At 42.9% G+C, this 16,384-nt stretch overlaps 1 protein-coding gene across 1 annotated transcript; it reads right to left on the reverse strand.

Moving 5' to 3' along the window:
* Positions 1-6,544: 6,544 nt before the first annotated feature.
* Positions 6,545-15,916, reverse strand: LOC103627107 (aminopeptidase M1-A). The gene is made up of 19 exons (XM_008647428.3): positions 15,517-15,916; positions 14,700-14,845; positions 14,525-14,627; positions 13,077-13,263; positions 12,881-12,974; positions 11,607-11,760; positions 11,197-11,301; positions 10,997-11,113; positions 9,419-9,532; positions 8,848-9,030; positions 8,433-8,718; positions 8,231-8,352; positions 8,050-8,147; positions 7,788-7,965; positions 7,588-7,702; positions 7,434-7,501; positions 7,179-7,256; positions 7,028-7,102; positions 6,545-6,939 (listed from the first exon to the last, which is right to left on the reverse strand). Exons 1-19 carry the CDS (start codon positions 15,748-15,750, stop codon positions 6,757-6,759), a joined length of 2,640 nt encoding a protein of 879 aa, XP_008645650.2. The 5' UTR covers positions 15,751-15,916; the 3' UTR covers positions 6,545-6,756.
* Positions 15,917-16,384: the final 468 nt, after the last annotated feature.

Here is a 16,384-nt window from a genome sequence, read left to right on the forward strand (position 1 = left end):
AGAGACCTTAAAATAACATTTACCACTTCGTGATCGTCCCACTTCTTGCTCCCGAGGTTGCGAACTTGGTTCACCAAAGTCTTGAGCCGGTTGTACATGTGTTGTGGCTCCTCTCCTTTGTGAAGCCGGAACCGACCGAGCTCCCCCTCGATCGTTTCCCGCTTGGTGATCTTGGTGAGCTCGTCTCCCTCGTGCGCAGTTTTGAGTACATCCCAAATCTCCTTGGCGCTCTTCAACCCTTGTACTTTGTTATACTCCTCTCTACTTAGAGAGGCGAGGAGTATTGTTGTTGCTTGAGAGTTGAAGTGCTCGATTTGGGCCACCTCATCCTCATCATAGTCCTCATCCCCTACGGATGGTACCTGTGCGCCAAACTCAACAACATCCCATATGCTTTTGTGGAGCGAGGTTAGATGAAATCGCATTAAATCGCTCCACCTAGCGTAATCTTCACCATCAAACGTTGGTGGTTTGCCTAATGGGACGGAAAGTAAAGGTGTATGTTTGGAAATGCGAGGGTAACGTAGGGGGATCTTACTATACTTCTTGCGCTCTTGGCGCTTAGAAGTGACGGAGGGCGCATCGGAGTCGGAGGTCGATGTTGATGAAGTGTCGGTCTCGTAGTAGACCACCTTCCTCATCCTCTTGTGCTTGTCGCCTTTCCGATGCGGCTTGTGGGAAGAAGATTTTTCCTTCTTCTCTTTGTGGTGAGAAGAAGATTTCTTCTCCTTCCCTTTGTTGGAGGAGCTCTTCTTCTTCTCCCTCCTTTTGGTGTGGGACTCTTCCGATGAAGTGCTCCCGTGGCTTGTAGTGGGCTTTTCGCCGGTCTCCATCTCCTTCTTGGCGTGATCTCCTGACATCACTTCGAGCGGTTAGGCTCTAATGAAGCACCGGCCTCTGATACCAATTGATAGTCGCCTAGAGGGGGGGTGAATAGGGCGAAACTGAAATTTACAAATATAAACACAACTACAAGCCGGGTTAGCGTTAGAAATATAAACGAGTCCGCGAGAGAGAGCGCAAAACAAATCGCGAGCAAATAATGAAGTGTGACACACGGATTTGTTTTACCGAGGTTCGGTTCTTTCAAACCTACTCCCCGTTGAGGAGGCCACAAAGGCCGGGTCTCTTTCAACCCTTCCCTCTCTCAAACGGTCCCTCGGACCGAGTGAGCTTTTCTTCTCAAATCAAAGCCGGGAACAAAACTTCCCCGCAAGGGCCACCACACAATTGGTGCCTCTTGCCTTGATTACAATGGAGTTTTGATTACAAGAACAAGTGAGAAAGAAAAGAAGCAATCCAAGCGCAAGAGCTCAAATGAACACGGCAAATCACTCTCACTAGTCACTAGGGTTTTGTGTGGAATTGGAGAGGATTTGATCTCTTTGAATGTGTCTAGAATTGAATGCTAGAGCTCTTGTAGTAGTTGAGAAGTGAAAAACTTGGATGCAATGAATGGTGGGGTGGTTGGGGTATTTATAGCCCCAACCACCAAAAGTGGCCGTTGGAAGGCTGTCTGTTCGATGGCGCACCGGACAGTCCGGTGCCCCCTGCCACGTCATCACTGCCGTTGGATTCTGACCGTTGGAGCTTCTGACTTGTGGGCCCGCCTGGGTGTCCGGTGCACACCGGACAGGTACTGTTTGATGTCCGGTGTGCCAGCATGGGCGATTCTGACCTCTGCGCGCGCAGAGTGCGCATTGAATGCGCGGCAGAGAGCCGTTGGCGCGGAGATGACCGTTGCTTCGGAGTCGCACCGGACAGTCCGGTGCACACCGGACAGTCCGGTGAATTATAGCGGACTAGCCGTTGGAGTTTCCCGAAGCTGGCGAGTTCCTGAGGCCGACCTCCCTTGGCACACCGGACACTGTCCGGTGTACACCGGACAGTCCGGTGAATTATAGTCGAGTCGCCCTAGGAATTCCCGAAGGTAGCGAGTTGGAGTCTGAGTCCCCTGGTGCACCGGACAGGTACTGTTCACTGTCCGGTGGCTCACCGGACAGTCCGGTGCGCCAGACCAGGGGTGCCTTCGGTTGCCCCTTTGCTCCTTTGTTGAATACAAAACTTGGTCTTTTTATTGGCTGAGTGTGAACCTTTTTACACCTGTATAAACTACATACTTGGGCAAACCAGTTAGTCCAAATATTTGTGTTGGGCAATTCAACCACCAAAATTATATAGGAACTAGGTATAAGCCTAATTCCCTTTCAGATCTCAAACCAGTACCACTACTGGCAATTCTTTACTGACCAGCGACTTCTTTACTGGCAAATGCTCATGAAAGACGCAAGAACCGTCCAGAGCTGGAAAGGGCCAAGCCAGAGTGCTGCTGAATTGAAAATTGATTGTCGAACAACAGAACAAGTCACAGATCGATGCCAATGGATAATCTTACCAGCAGTCAAAAAAATCCAGAACAGGAGGTCCATCATACATATACTCTCCATATTAAAAGGACAATACACAACTTCTCAGTCAACAAGTCACAGATCGATGCCAATGGATAATCTTACCAGCAGTCAAAAAAATCCAGAACAGGAGGTCCATCATACATATACTCTCCATATTAAAAGGACAATACACAACTTCTCAGTCATCTAGAATGGCATCACAAGGAGGTCCATCATACATATACATATTTAACGCTTGCAACCATAGTTCATAACAAAGAAAAGCAAGGCAATAAAAATCATGGAAGCATACAAAACTCCAAACATCTTCTTCAAGTCGCTCAAGTTGTTATTCAACTTCTTCAGTTCTGCAGTAAACATGTCCCAGTTCGCCACCACTCGTTCGTCCCCATAATTAGACGCCATCATCTCCCCCAGGCCGCTAGTAAACCCTGTCCCTTCGACCATCTTAATGTAATCATCCATCCACATGAAAAATTTGCATTTTTCCTGAACCTAGACCACAAAAATAAACATAATTGAGCAGTAATAAAGTAGTAACCATCAAAATAAGTAGTAATCAGCAAAACAAGACATACCTTCCCTGGGCGTGGCTTGCTTTCACACTTAACGAATTCCCTACCAAAGTTGCCATTCTCTGACCTTTTCGATATGAGCCTCACTAGTGGCTCTGGACGTTCGCACTCGGGGCAGCGGGTGAGCAGCACAGACCCATACCTGGGCCATCCATGTCCTGCATTGAAGGGGCTGCTCGCACGCGACATGCTACTAAACACAAGTGCCATTTGAAAAGGACGAATTGTTACATACTGCTGTTTACCGCGCGCGCAGGATGGCGTAAGGTTTAAGCGTAATAAGCCACGCCGCCTGGCCGGCCTAGGAAACACACAGCACAGCACAATACCTTGGAGACGACGCCGCGGGCGGCGAGGGCGAGGATGTCGGCGCAGGACAGCCTGTTGGCGCAGCACGGGTCGGCGTCCACGACGACCTTGGCGCGGGTGACCAGGTCCAGTGCGTCTGGGGACAGCGTGGTGTCGGCGCCCACGCTGTGCTCGTCGTCGGGGCCCGACAGCAGCACGGACGCGTCGCAGCCCTGGGAGGGGAGTCGCCGAGTCGGTCGATCGGTCAGGTGTCAGGCGAGCGTGGAGCACGACGACGGACGGGGTACGTACCCTGACGAAGCAGTCGTCGAAGAAGAGGCGGAGCGTCCCCGACGCCGCGTTGAAGGTCTCCTGCAGCTTCTGGGTGACGGCGCCGCGGACCAGCGTCTCCACGTCGGGGCACGTCGACCTCTGGCAAAGCTGCGCCTGCGCCGACGCGCACCACCACCACGCCGCCGCGCAGGCCGTCCACCGAGCACGGATTTGCCTAGGGTTTAGGGTCCGCCGCAGGCCGCCGCGCCGAGCTCGGATTCGGGGAGGGAGGAGAGGAATGGGCCGCCGTAGGCCGCCGCGCGAGCCCGGATTTGGGGATTCGCAGGAGCGCGCAGGAGCGCCGCGCCCACACCGCGCGCAGGAGCGCCGCGCCCGACGGTTGCCGCGCCCAGCCGACCGAGCTGCTTCCGCGCGCAGTTCCCCGCTGGCCGCCGCGCCCACCTGCTTCCGCGCGCGCAGTCCACCGCGCCCGCAGGCAGCCACGCCGAGCTCGGATTCGGGGAGGGAGGAGAGGAATGGGGAATCGGGGTTGGGGAATCGTCCGGATAGAGAGAAGACGACCGAGATAAATTTGGGTCCACACGTCAGTCGACGGTAAGTGACGGAAACGGCGTGGGAGGGCATGAATGAGGAAATGAGAGAGGCATGGGTATGGTTGAGGACGTCTGAAAACTAAGGGTAGCAATGAGGTCTGTGCCAAAACTAAGGATACAGATGTAAAAAACCCTTGTTTGATACATTCCATAGGCTCTGTAGCCATGTTTGGGTGTGTTAAGAGTACTGGAAAGTATTATAAAGTATATATTGCTACACCAGTTACCAACTACACCATATCTAACGATAGGTTCGTTTGCCACTAGAGCAGGACATGTTCGACATTATGGTATGACCGAAGGCACAACAATATATATATGACTCCACGACCATGATAAGATTGAGGATGTTGGGCCAAGGCTGACCGAGACCCACAATCCTGTTGATATGTAATCCTCTCTCATACCTTAGTCTATAAAAGAGAATAGAGAAACATAAAAGGGGATTCAACACATTCTAGATCATCTTATCTAATCTAAGGGTGTGATACTTGTAAGGGCAAGCATAAAGGTAGACTAGGGACTACTAGACTAGAGTTCTGATCAGAACTAAATGGAGAGGGAGAGCTATAAGTTTATGGTGCTCGATTGATTCTTGAGCTTGTAAATCTTTTTCACCTTTGTGTTTATTAATCTAACATACATGTGGGGTATTACATACTCTATGACCTAAACTCTCTAAGTTGCCCTCATGTTGGTACTCAGCTGCATCTAGGTTCAATGCACATCTAGTCTACGTCTCTGCTCTATCAATAATCTTTTTCGTCTTTTGGGTGTTTTCAGTACCGTGGTGTCGGTGATGACAATCGTATTTCATTCATTAATAGTGGTTTCTCTGTTCATCTAATTGTAGGGCTAATTTTATATTTTCTCGTGCTCTAAAGTCATATTGCCGATGGTAGTTGGGATGGCCTATAGTGGATTTATGTTTGACAGTTGTGTAAGGGAAATGGACCTTGACTTATTTAATGTATGGTTTTGGTATTTTATGATCAACATAACCATTTAGACTAACATCATTTGCTAGTATGTTTGAATATAGTTCAAAGGATGCACAAGTGTACTTGAACTTAGGAAAACAGATGATTTAGATGATCAACACCTCAAAAAAGACATTAGAAGACATGTAGATAACCCGCAAGTACATGCAAGAGTCTAAGGCACAAGATGAAAAAAAAATTCTAAACGAAGACACGAGAAGAAATAAAGAGAATCACATGTTGCTCGGTAGCACCAGCAGTGTTTGGTGGTGATCCAGATAAAACACCAGCCAACATTGGTATTGTGTAAAGAATGGGCAACTGCAGCCAAATGTATCAGACAAGTAGGTGTGCACCGGATCCTACTGGACATGTCTAATGAAGCATCAGATCTCATAGCAGACTAGAAACTCAGAGAGATTGCAACACGAGTTGTATAATATCATAAGGCACTAGACATGTATGTCACACCATATATCAATCTTCAACGTTCGACACTACCCGATATGGATGCATTAATCGTATCCGATGGGTGTACTGGACATGTCTAGTACGTGCGTAGAAAAGTTGTGCGGTCTCCAACATCTATATTAGCTAGCCTTTTGAGAGAGGTGAGAGTTGAGGAATATATCAAGAGAGTTGAGACCCTTCATTATTAGCTCTAGACATATATAGCGCTTAAAAAATTACTTAATAATTAGCGTATGTACTTTGCGAAGTGTTACGTGTTACGTTAGGTAGATCACCCTATATGAAATGCTTAGTTGCTCTAGGTTTGGACCTATTGTTTAGTGAGTTTTTTATACCTCAAATCACTTTAAACAGGTTTATAGTTTTGTCTCTGTCAAAAGGTGGAACCCTAAGTATGCTTGTATTTTATATACGGGAACGTATCTTGTGCAAACCAATCTATCCGTGCAACCGTGCAAACTTCTAATCTGAACCACATGATGTTGATCCAATAGACGCAGGGACGTGGATAATTTTACAATTAACCGCCCACTGCTAATCATACTTTTTTTCAAATCCCCCTCCTCCTTGCGTCCCCTTAAATCAACATCATGTAGTTCAGATTAAAAGTTTGCACGAAGGTACGTCCCCTTGAATCAACAACCCATGTAGTTTAGATTAGAAGTTTACACTAAGAGGTTGATTTATATCAGATAGGTTCCCTTTATATACATGCAAATAATATACATTATACTGCAAAATCATACTCCCTCCATTTCTTTTTAGTTGTCGCTGGATAGTTTAATTTTACACTATCCAGCGACAACTAAAACGAAACGGAGGGAGTAATAGAGTCAGACCCTAAAATAATGATGAAGTGCAGGTTTGGAAGCCAACTCGCAGTCAGACAATCATTGGAACAAATTTACCGTTCTCCTGTGCGACATGGGCGATACACAATCAATTATCAGGATATAGAATCAATCAATTCGACGCATATCTATCATGGTAGCTTTCGCACAGAACAGTTTGTAAGAATCTACGGACAAGGCAGCTCAGGACGACACACAAACGAAAGTGCCCTTTATTAATCCACTTATTCCAGAGAACAAAGTTACATCTCGGTACTAGGATTAACACAGAAATGAAAGTGGACCGTCTCTGATCAGTGCTTGTAAGCCAGCTTCTTGAGAACATTGCCGAGGTCAGCCTCGGCCTTGATGTTCTTGACCCATTGGGCATTGATCCTCACCCTCTCGATGCTCTGCCTCACAGTCCTCGCGATGTTCGCCTTGGTTCTGCTCTTGAAAAACTCCTCCGCCTCATCACCATGTTCATCGGTGGCCAGCTGAAACCATGTTTCATGATGTGTCAGAAAAGTAAAACGTAAATGGGCTTATATGATAGACGGGATGCAGGTAGGCTATGCAGCGTACTGGCGAGACAGTTATGTTGACGAAATAGGTGAGCAGAGTTCCAGAGTAGGCTCCCAATATGTAATCCCAGTTTTCCTGAAACTACAGAGTTAGCATATATACCCAAAATGAAGTAATAAAGCTAAAGAAAAATAAGGACGACAGTGAATACCTTCAGCCATTGCCATGCTACCTCGTGTGCCCCTGAACTCACCCCTCTTAGCAAAAATATTGCGTCCTGATTCCTCACCTGCGTGTGCAATACAAAATGAGATATTCCGGTAAGATGAAGCAAAGTTTAGCCGGCACACCGCACATGTGGAACACACATGGCCACCTTAACTCATGCAATAGTAGTAAACCAATAGGGCAAATAATAATTAGCATACAAATGTAAAAAGTGAATTATGACATGCATGTTTATTACCTCAGGTGACAATATGAAATTCAATACTTCACGGACAACATCATGGTCAGGGGATGATGCCAAAGAACCTACAAGAAGGTCAGGATTTAATGAGGTCCCAGAAAAAAAACAAGCTCATCATTGAACGGTAAAAGGAAAAAAAACATCGACTTGCCTAACACACGAACTTTCTCCTGGCTTAGATCGGTTTCCCTATATATCCTCAGTAGTGATTCATAGCCAGTTTTGTTTGATTTGCTCACTGTCTGCATCAAAGCAACATATGCTGCCTACAAAACAAAACAGGATCAATAACTGGACTGTGGACCTTTTAGTAGTTAGCCATATACAAGTTCAATTCCTTAAGATGCTAACCTTTCGAACATCGGGAGGGAGGAGTGGTGTCTCTCTGTCTTCCAGAAAGACATTAAATCGACGAACAGCTTCATTTATGGTAGCCTCATGGCCAAGTTCTGCAAGAGCGGTTAAGAGTGTACCTCTTAACAAAGCGTTCAGATGGCCCTCGTCACTCTTAGCATCCCAGCCAAGTTTCCTACAAAGAATTTCTGAAACGTCAGGCAAGATCTCAGAATAAAATAATATTTCCATTACAGAACAAATAGAGCAATATGCTTACAGCGCAAATGGCTCCAGGAAATCAATTAGGAACTTCTTCAGATGAACCAACTCCTCTGGAGCAGCAATAACCATCATCTCGGCAATGTGCAGACTTGTCTATAGAGACAATCGGCTTCAATTACTTGATAAAAAAAATACTAAGCAAGTGAAAAGGACTTTCCAGGTAAGACAGACAGTACCGTGATTATGTGTGCAAGCACAGTATACTCAGTCTCATCCTTGTACACAGAAATCAAATGCAGCAAGGAGACTAGCTTTTGTTTGCCAGCCATACAGAGGGCATAGGCATCATCAAGTACGCCTGTATCAAACATAACAATGTGAGATCAGTATAAAAAGGTAAAATTGATACGCTTGAAAGAATGTTTCAGGAGAATTTACCATATCTGTCTGCTGCACCCAGTTTGTTGGTTTCAATTGCATATCGAAGTCGGGCTGCAAGTTCCTCATCATAGCTCACCCTATAGAAGCTAGTCTGGTTGACATTAAGTTTAATCCAGAAGCCATCTTTCTTTTGGCAGTCCGTAAACCCGGACGCTGACAAATCAAAATCTTCTTGTTTCCCATGAAAAAGGAACTTCGCTTGGCGCGAGTAGGAACAACAACATAGTGTGATGGGAACAACCCATTGCCCAACTCCTGTAGATCCACTTGAAAGAAATTGTGTCTGGACAAAACAAGATGTTTTCAGAGAGCCCATAAACAAAAAACTAAATTTGATTTTGCAAATGGAGAAAAAGTCTCGCGAAGTTTACAGGATTTTGTAACAATGTCTACCGAAAAGTCTACAATATACCTGCTCCAGTTGGAACTTTCCATCCTTGAGTTTCACATTAATGACAGGATAACCTTGCTGTTTGGTCCATGAATGCATTAATGTTCTAACTGGTTCACCAGACCCCTCTTCAAGGGCAGCCCATAAGTCCTCAGTCTTTGCATTTGAATACGCAAATCTTTTGATGTATGCAGCCAAAGAATTCTAGCAAAAAGAATATAACATCAACACATGGTTACCACTAAAAAATATGATATATTTTCATTGACAAGTGACAAATAACATGAAACCTATGTGCATTCGGCAATAATCCGTTGTCAAATAATAGCATTAATTTAAGTAAGCTTATGCCTATCATGTCGACTAAAGGTATGAGTATACTTAGAAAGAAAAGGCTTATCATATTCCTACAAAAGTTTATGCGCATAGGCTGACGATTGCCTCCATTATCTTTTAAAAACTAAGTGACATTTCAGAAGTAAACAGACCATATGGCAAGCTGACATTATACAGCCACATAATTATACTATGGTTTCAACAGTGCAATTTTTTTCCAAAAAAATGAAGAGAGCAGTGAATAAGAAAATCAAACCTGAAAGACCTCAGCCCCAAGATAGTTTTGCAGCATACGAATGACAGAAGCTCCTTTCCTATAGCTTATAGCATCAAATATCTCATCTATTTCATCAACATGATTTATGTCCACCTGAAAATAATAGATCATAAGCTGTAAGACAAGTTTTAAATACAAGTTGATTTTTTCTCTCGAATACGCAGGAGAGCTGCATATCATCATATTAAGAGAGGAAAAAGAGTCTGGTACAAGCTACAACCCCACCCCGGACCTAGGAGAGGGGATGTTTTGATACAAACAGATTTTCGCTAAGCACACACACTATAGGCATGACCTGACCGCTCCTAGCCTATTAACAACTAGCCTTCTCGAAGAACTTGACCTATAGCTTTCAAGATTCTAACTCCCACTAAGCACCATAGTTGGCGCTCATCCTCAAAAGATTGAAGAGCTGTCTGCAAGCAAGGTTGAGCCCCTTCAAAAATTACAGCATTCTGTGCTTCCAGATCGACCAAGCACCCAAGATCACCAACGAATTTACACCCTTTCTCGTAGGATTTGTCAGGTGTTTGGTCAATCCACTCCACTCCGCAAAAGAAATTTCAGACAGATCAGAAGTTCTAGTTGTCAGTCCCAAATCTGAGAAGATCTTGTACCAGAAATCCCTAGCAAACACACAGCTGGTAAGCAGATGCTGAATATTTTCCTCTTTCTGATCACAAAGGACACAGAGCTGAGGATGTGGGAGCCCTCTCCTAGCTAAACGGTCTGTTGTCCAGCACGTTGATTTTTATTCTGCCATTTATACATCATGATCATATTTCATAGTGTGCCCCAAGTCTGCACAGATAATGGTTATTGATTTTTACAACATGCTAAATGGGCAATACCGCAATAGTGGAACACACTTTCTAAAAGCACTAAAGACATGTGACTTTGTTGGTCTTTTTTTCTCTTAATTCTGCCATCTCCAACCAGATAGGGTTTTTTGACTGATTAGAATATGTTACAGGCCCCAAAAAATATTCAGCTTGCATAATGGCATTAAACTGGCCATTATACAACCACATATCATTTTTCATCATCACACTACTTTAATCATATTCTAATTAATAATTTTGCTAATATAGAACAAACAAAATTTTGCTAATCATATTCTAATTAATAGGCTTGCAGGTACCACCACACCAGGAAGTAGAACAACTCAAAACATTCATAAAACATAAACTGGGATGCGTGTATCCCAAGTCCCAACTTCAGTCTCAATTGAGTTATCTATGTTTTGCCACTAAATAAATGCATGTAAAGCCAATCATATTTATTTTTAGGACTGGTAAAATTAGGGAAGCTATCAACACTCACATCAATGCACCGAACATCCAAATTCACTAAGAATGTAATATATACATCTGTAAATTCCCACAGAGCACAGATATGGTCATAACCATTGTTCTTAAGGCGTCGCCTAGGCGACGGCTAGGCGCCTTGCCCGCCTATCTCGCCTAGGCGTCCAGGCGGTAGTCCAACGCCTTGTCTCGCCTTACCGCTTTAAAAACCATGGTCATAACATTGCAAAGTAACAAAATTTTCTGTTACCTCAATTGGATGTGAACCTGCAAGAGCATCCAACTTGAAACCTACTGTAGATTCCTCTAGAAACTGAGTCCAAACATTCCATTCAGGAAAGAACTGATCTGCAGCTAAGTAAGACACCTGCAGTGGAAAGAAAAATATTATATGAACAACATAAATTATATAGATCTTTGCAATTACTTATTTTTGTTCTAATTTATTACCCAAGTCGCAAAGCCCTCATTAAGCCACAGATGTGTCCACCATTCCATTGTGACAAGATTTCCAAACCATTGATGAGCTAATTCATGAGCTACAACAACTGCAACCTGGATAAAGAAATATACAAAGGAATAGCAAAACATCATTATATATAGTTGGTGTGACAGCACATGGAAATAAAACAGCTACTGCAAATCTGATCAATCCACTACAAAATAATATCGCATCCTTCTGCAATAATGACTATTAAATTATTTGGCAAAAAGAAAATTGATGTGCGGTCACGTTCAGCATTGTCCACTGTGGCCAGATTCAAATGGTTTTACATGTCATGGGAAGATACATAATTACACATTATCAACTTAGTATATAAGTACAATAATTGAAATAATACAATTGCATAGTGACCAACCCGTTGCTTATTGGCAGCTGCAGAGTGCATCTCATCAAATAGCAATGCTGTTTCACGGTATGTAACCAAGCCATAGTTCTCCATGGCTCCAGCTGCAAAATCTGGAATAGCAACCATGTCCATTTTGGGGAGGGGGTATGGCACAGCAAAATACCTGACGACATAAAGAATTCATCATTAGCTTGACACCACAAAGAGAGCATTAGTTCTGTGTCAGTGAACCAAGCAGTGAATGAGACCCAGATGCCTCAAACACTCATAAAATTTAAAAGAGGCAGATGTACTTTGAAAAGGTATGGAAGTAGGGCTGGACGAAATGCTCGTGGCTCGTCGGCTCGCTCGATTTGTGGTTAGCACGGATTGGCTCGTTTGAATTTATTCACGAGCTGAGCTGACATCCTAGCTAGGTTCGTTAACGAGTCAGTTTGGTTTGTTAACGAGCTAGCTCGCGAGCTATCACATTTCAGCAAAACGAAACTATATTCATATCATTTACGTAACAATTGATGAACATGTTATATGTATGTGTGGTGTCTACGGCCTATGAGTTAAACTAATGATTGATGAACTGTGTCTATGTGTTAAATTGGTCTATGTGAATATAACTGTGGGTTAAACTGATGAACATGTGCGTGAATTATGAATTGATGAGTTGTGTTAATTTGGTATTATATTATGTGATCTGTGAAACTATGAGTATAATTACTATTTTCTATTGTTAAATTAGTTTGGAGTTAACTAGAACTTGATTTTTATATACATATTGTTTTTTCTGCTCTGGCTCGCGAGCTAAACGAGCCAGCTCAAGCTCGTAAACGAGCCGAGTCGAGTTGACTCTATGTCTCGTTAGCTTAACAAGCCGAGCTGACTCGATATCCAGCACTATATGGAAGGGGCATAACATTATTTATAATCAAAGAATGAAACATCATTTACAAATTTGGGAAGGCCTTAAACCATGAGTTCCATTTTGGGAATGCCAACATCACATCATCAATACTACACTGCACCATCAATGCTGAAATATGTAACTATATTTGTTACTTGACATCAAGAAATAGTGCCTCTAATGGCATGCAATCACAATTTCATACACATGGCAGAATGTAATCAAATAAATTAACCCATAGAACTTAATTCTTTGCAGAATACCTTGGCCAGGATCAGTATAAAAAATCCAATATTACTCAATTAAATTAACTGTAGATCTATGAACACTGCAACAAAAATGTAGGCAATCTTTCAAATATATAACGAGGAATGTGAGTAATTACTCCTTAAACAGGACCAATGTCTTCAAGGCAACCTCTAGAGCAAACCTCCCCTGCGCACTCTTACCGACTTGTGTGTAAACACGGACCCTAGTACCTGCAAAGCGATGGAGAACAAATCAACTTTTAAGGCATGAAAAAACATCAGTAATATGAAAGATAAAGAACTGGATTTAATGTGACAAAGAAGTTATAGTACCATCTGTGGTGAAATCTTCCACATAGTCAAAATTGCCAACAATAACAGCCACTAAGTATGTAGACATTATCCGAGATTCTTGGAAGTAGACTATTTTGGTAGGGCCATTGACCTTCTCTTCAATTACTGGCATATTTGACAGAGCAATCGTCTCAGAAGGAACTTCTAGAGTAATTTTGAAAACAGCCTGTAGGGAGAGAAGGAACAGTCAGACATACAATATTGTTCGTCATGTAATATAAAGCCACTAATGTTTCTTCTGTGCTAATTACACATTATAAACGCCAGTTAAACCAGTGGAATTAAATCCTAACAATGAAATCAGGGTAAAATGAATGAGAATATTAGAGATAGAGCTAGGAATTTTATATGAGGGGTGATAGCAATATGACGCTAACATTGTTGTATATTTAAGTAATTCACAAGATTGGAGAACACATATAAAGGGGCCTCCAATGTTTTTTCCATACTAAAACCATCTATAAAGTGTTGCAATTGTGAACTAGACAGTCATCTCCCTCTACACGTGGTGCTTGATCATCACCCACATCATCAAAACAACCTTTTGGACTTTGGTGAGATTAGATAGTTGTACTTTGCAGTATAATTATATTGGCTTCACAGTTTAGTGGTATGCCTTGAGAATTAGACACATATGAGTCGCCCATTTGTGACCATTTTAAAAAAATTAGACACATTGGCCTCAACCATTTGGTGTACGCCTTCCTGATGACAAGAACTAAAGAGATAGAAAACACCAACCATAAGGTGGAAAAATACTTTTATATATGGACAGAGGAGTATGTGAGAGAGGTTCTAGACTACTAGATTATAGTTACAGTCTTCTAACATGCATGAATTATGACTTCAGAGTGTGATAGACAATCGAGAAATCAAAAGGCTGGCATATATCTTAGAAATTGATATGCTTCCATGCCAGTGATATTATGTGCATAAATGCTATGCTCTGTGAAGTATAAATCAAATGTAAGTGATATAAATGTAATCATAATTTATATGGTTGCATAAACAAATCTCACACGAGATCAAAGGGACTGAGTTTAGATAATCATTGCATGATCCAAGAACGGACAACTACAAAGAATCTCAATGTGCATGAGAACAGATATGTCCATGTAGAGAATAAAACCCTTGTTTTGTTTTATCATTAACACTATCATGAAGCTATTAATTGAACTTGTTCACAATTAGCACACAAGACTCTTAGCTATACACATCTTATCTAATGCAATAGAAGCAAAAGCAAACATAAGACAACACCAAAAAATCAAAGGGAGTAGACAGAAAACAAAGTGTGAAGCTTGAATGATGCCCTCCCCGTAAGCCACACAAAAGGTTCTAGCTCTTCATGTAATGCAAATAAAAGCACTCATATCTTTGTGCCTAAAAGAACAAAAGGATTTGAGAAAAAAATCAAAGCAGCAAACCTTGAAAGCAGGCTCATCCCAACAAGGGAAGCAGCGCCTTGCATCAGCTGGTTCAAACTGTGTTACAGCCATGTTTTTCTTCTCTCCATTAAGCTCATACACACTATAAACAGAAAGTTACGTTGTGAATATGTTGCTTGATTTATAAAAAAAACTTAACTACAAAAGTAATTACCTTCTGTAGAATCCATGCATCTTATCATTCAAAGTCCCCTTGAATGCAATCGTCAAAGTTCCCTCCCCGATAGAAAGCACCTCATTGAAGCGAATAATCAGGATCTCATCTTCTGGCACGTTGGTAACCTCCAAAGGTTGTAGCACCTGATTCAAATTATAGCAGCATTTACAATAAATGCAGAGCAAAAAGTGTTAGGGGAGGGCATTGTTAGAAACAAAATCATAAACCCTCCAAGACGACTGTTATCATCCAGACAAGGTGCTTTTTGCAAACCATCATAAGTGCAAAAGTTCTATTCCCACCCAGAGATTTAAAACATCCTTATATGATTACACGAAACTCTTAAGCTTCAACAAATATACAAGCACCTGTAAGTACCATATGCATCTGTAAGTATCAAACCGTGTGCATCTGCAAATATGGGACTTTCACTCAAAGTTAAATTTATATCCGTGGTCTAGGTGGTAATCTAGAATTATTTGAACACAAAAGATTCAATCAATCAACTTGCAAGAAATTCTGAGGTCGCTATAGCCCTAAGAAACTGAAGATTTCTTAAGGCGCCGATATCATCCCCACAACCCCTCCTCCGGCAGACCGGCACCAATGCCAGCTTGAAATGTTGAAGATGCTCTGAGCACATAAAAAACTTTAAGCGACTGGTACTCCGGCAAAAAAAAAACGCCATCTAAAAACCCTAGCTGACACCTCCGAAAACATCGCCACATCTAACCATCTAACCTTACACGATCAGATCAAACACACCCCGACACCCGCGCACACCGACGGGCGGAAGCGAGGCAAGGGCAAGCACCTGGTCGGAGCCCTGAGGCGCGAAGCTGACGCCCCCGGTCGCGACGTCGAGCTCGGCTGCGTTGAGTACGAGGAAGCGGGTGGGCGCGGCCACGCCGATGGAAACCGCCACCGAGCCAGTGAAGACGCAGGCGGGGAGGTCGGGCGTGAGGCGCAGGTCGTAGCGCCGCGGGGACGCGAAGTGGGGCAGCCGCGCCTGGCCCCGGAACTGCTCGGCGGTCTGCTCCGCCGCCATCGCCCGCAAGCCTGGCCGAGGAAGGAGGCAGCAGAGATTCGGACGGAAGCTTCGGAGGTGCCAAACTGAAACTGACGAAGGGTTAGGTGCGGCGTGACTGAGGACGGGGGTTTAAACATATACACCTTCACATTTTTATCTTTATATTTTAGAACTAAAAATATATAAAATATTTAAGGATACAATAAATATATAAGAAAATGAAATTAGGTTATAAAGGTATCTGGCACAGCTTACTCATACTATCTTTTATTCTCTTTTATTCAAAACTTTACTTTATAAATAATACAGTTTACATGATATTTTACACAATCATATTCACCATCTATGTCGAAGGCAACTTAATATGGATTTCTTTTATTCTCCTTTATTTAAAACTTCACTTATAAATAGTATAATTTATGTAATGTTTTACACAATCATATTCACCATCCGCTCAAGACAGCTTAATATGAATCTCTAATATGTAAAAGATGATATAAAAGATCTATAGATAAGGAATTTTATAAAAAAACTAATACAAAGAAGAGATATGGACGATGGCCCTGATATAATCATTTTATCTATGCTGGGGTGGGGACCTCTGCCCGGGTATGTGTTGTGGTTGTGGGGACACTGCCTGCCGGCGCCGGAC

This window comes from Zea mays, chromosome 5 (assembly GCF_902167145.1).
Source record: "Zea mays cultivar B73 chromosome 5, Zm-B73-REFERENCE-NAM-5.0, whole genome shotgun sequence".
Classification (NCBI taxonomy): domain Eukaryota; kingdom Viridiplantae; phylum Streptophyta; class Magnoliopsida; order Poales; family Poaceae; genus Zea; species Zea mays.

Coding starts and splice junctions, on each gene's coding strand:
- LOC103627107 (XM_008647428.3), bottom strand. CDS start 15,750: ATGGCGGCGGAGCAGACCGCCGAGCAGTTCCGGGGCCAGGCGCGGCTG. Junction 11,761..12,880: donor ACATTGGTCCTGTTTAAGGA/GTAATTACTCAC, acceptor TTATGTCGTCAG/GTATTTTGCTGTGCCATACC. Junction 8,719..8,847: donor GAAAGTTCCAACTGGAGCAG/GTATATTGTAGA, acceptor TGTTTTGTCCAG/ACACAATTTCTTTCAAGTGG.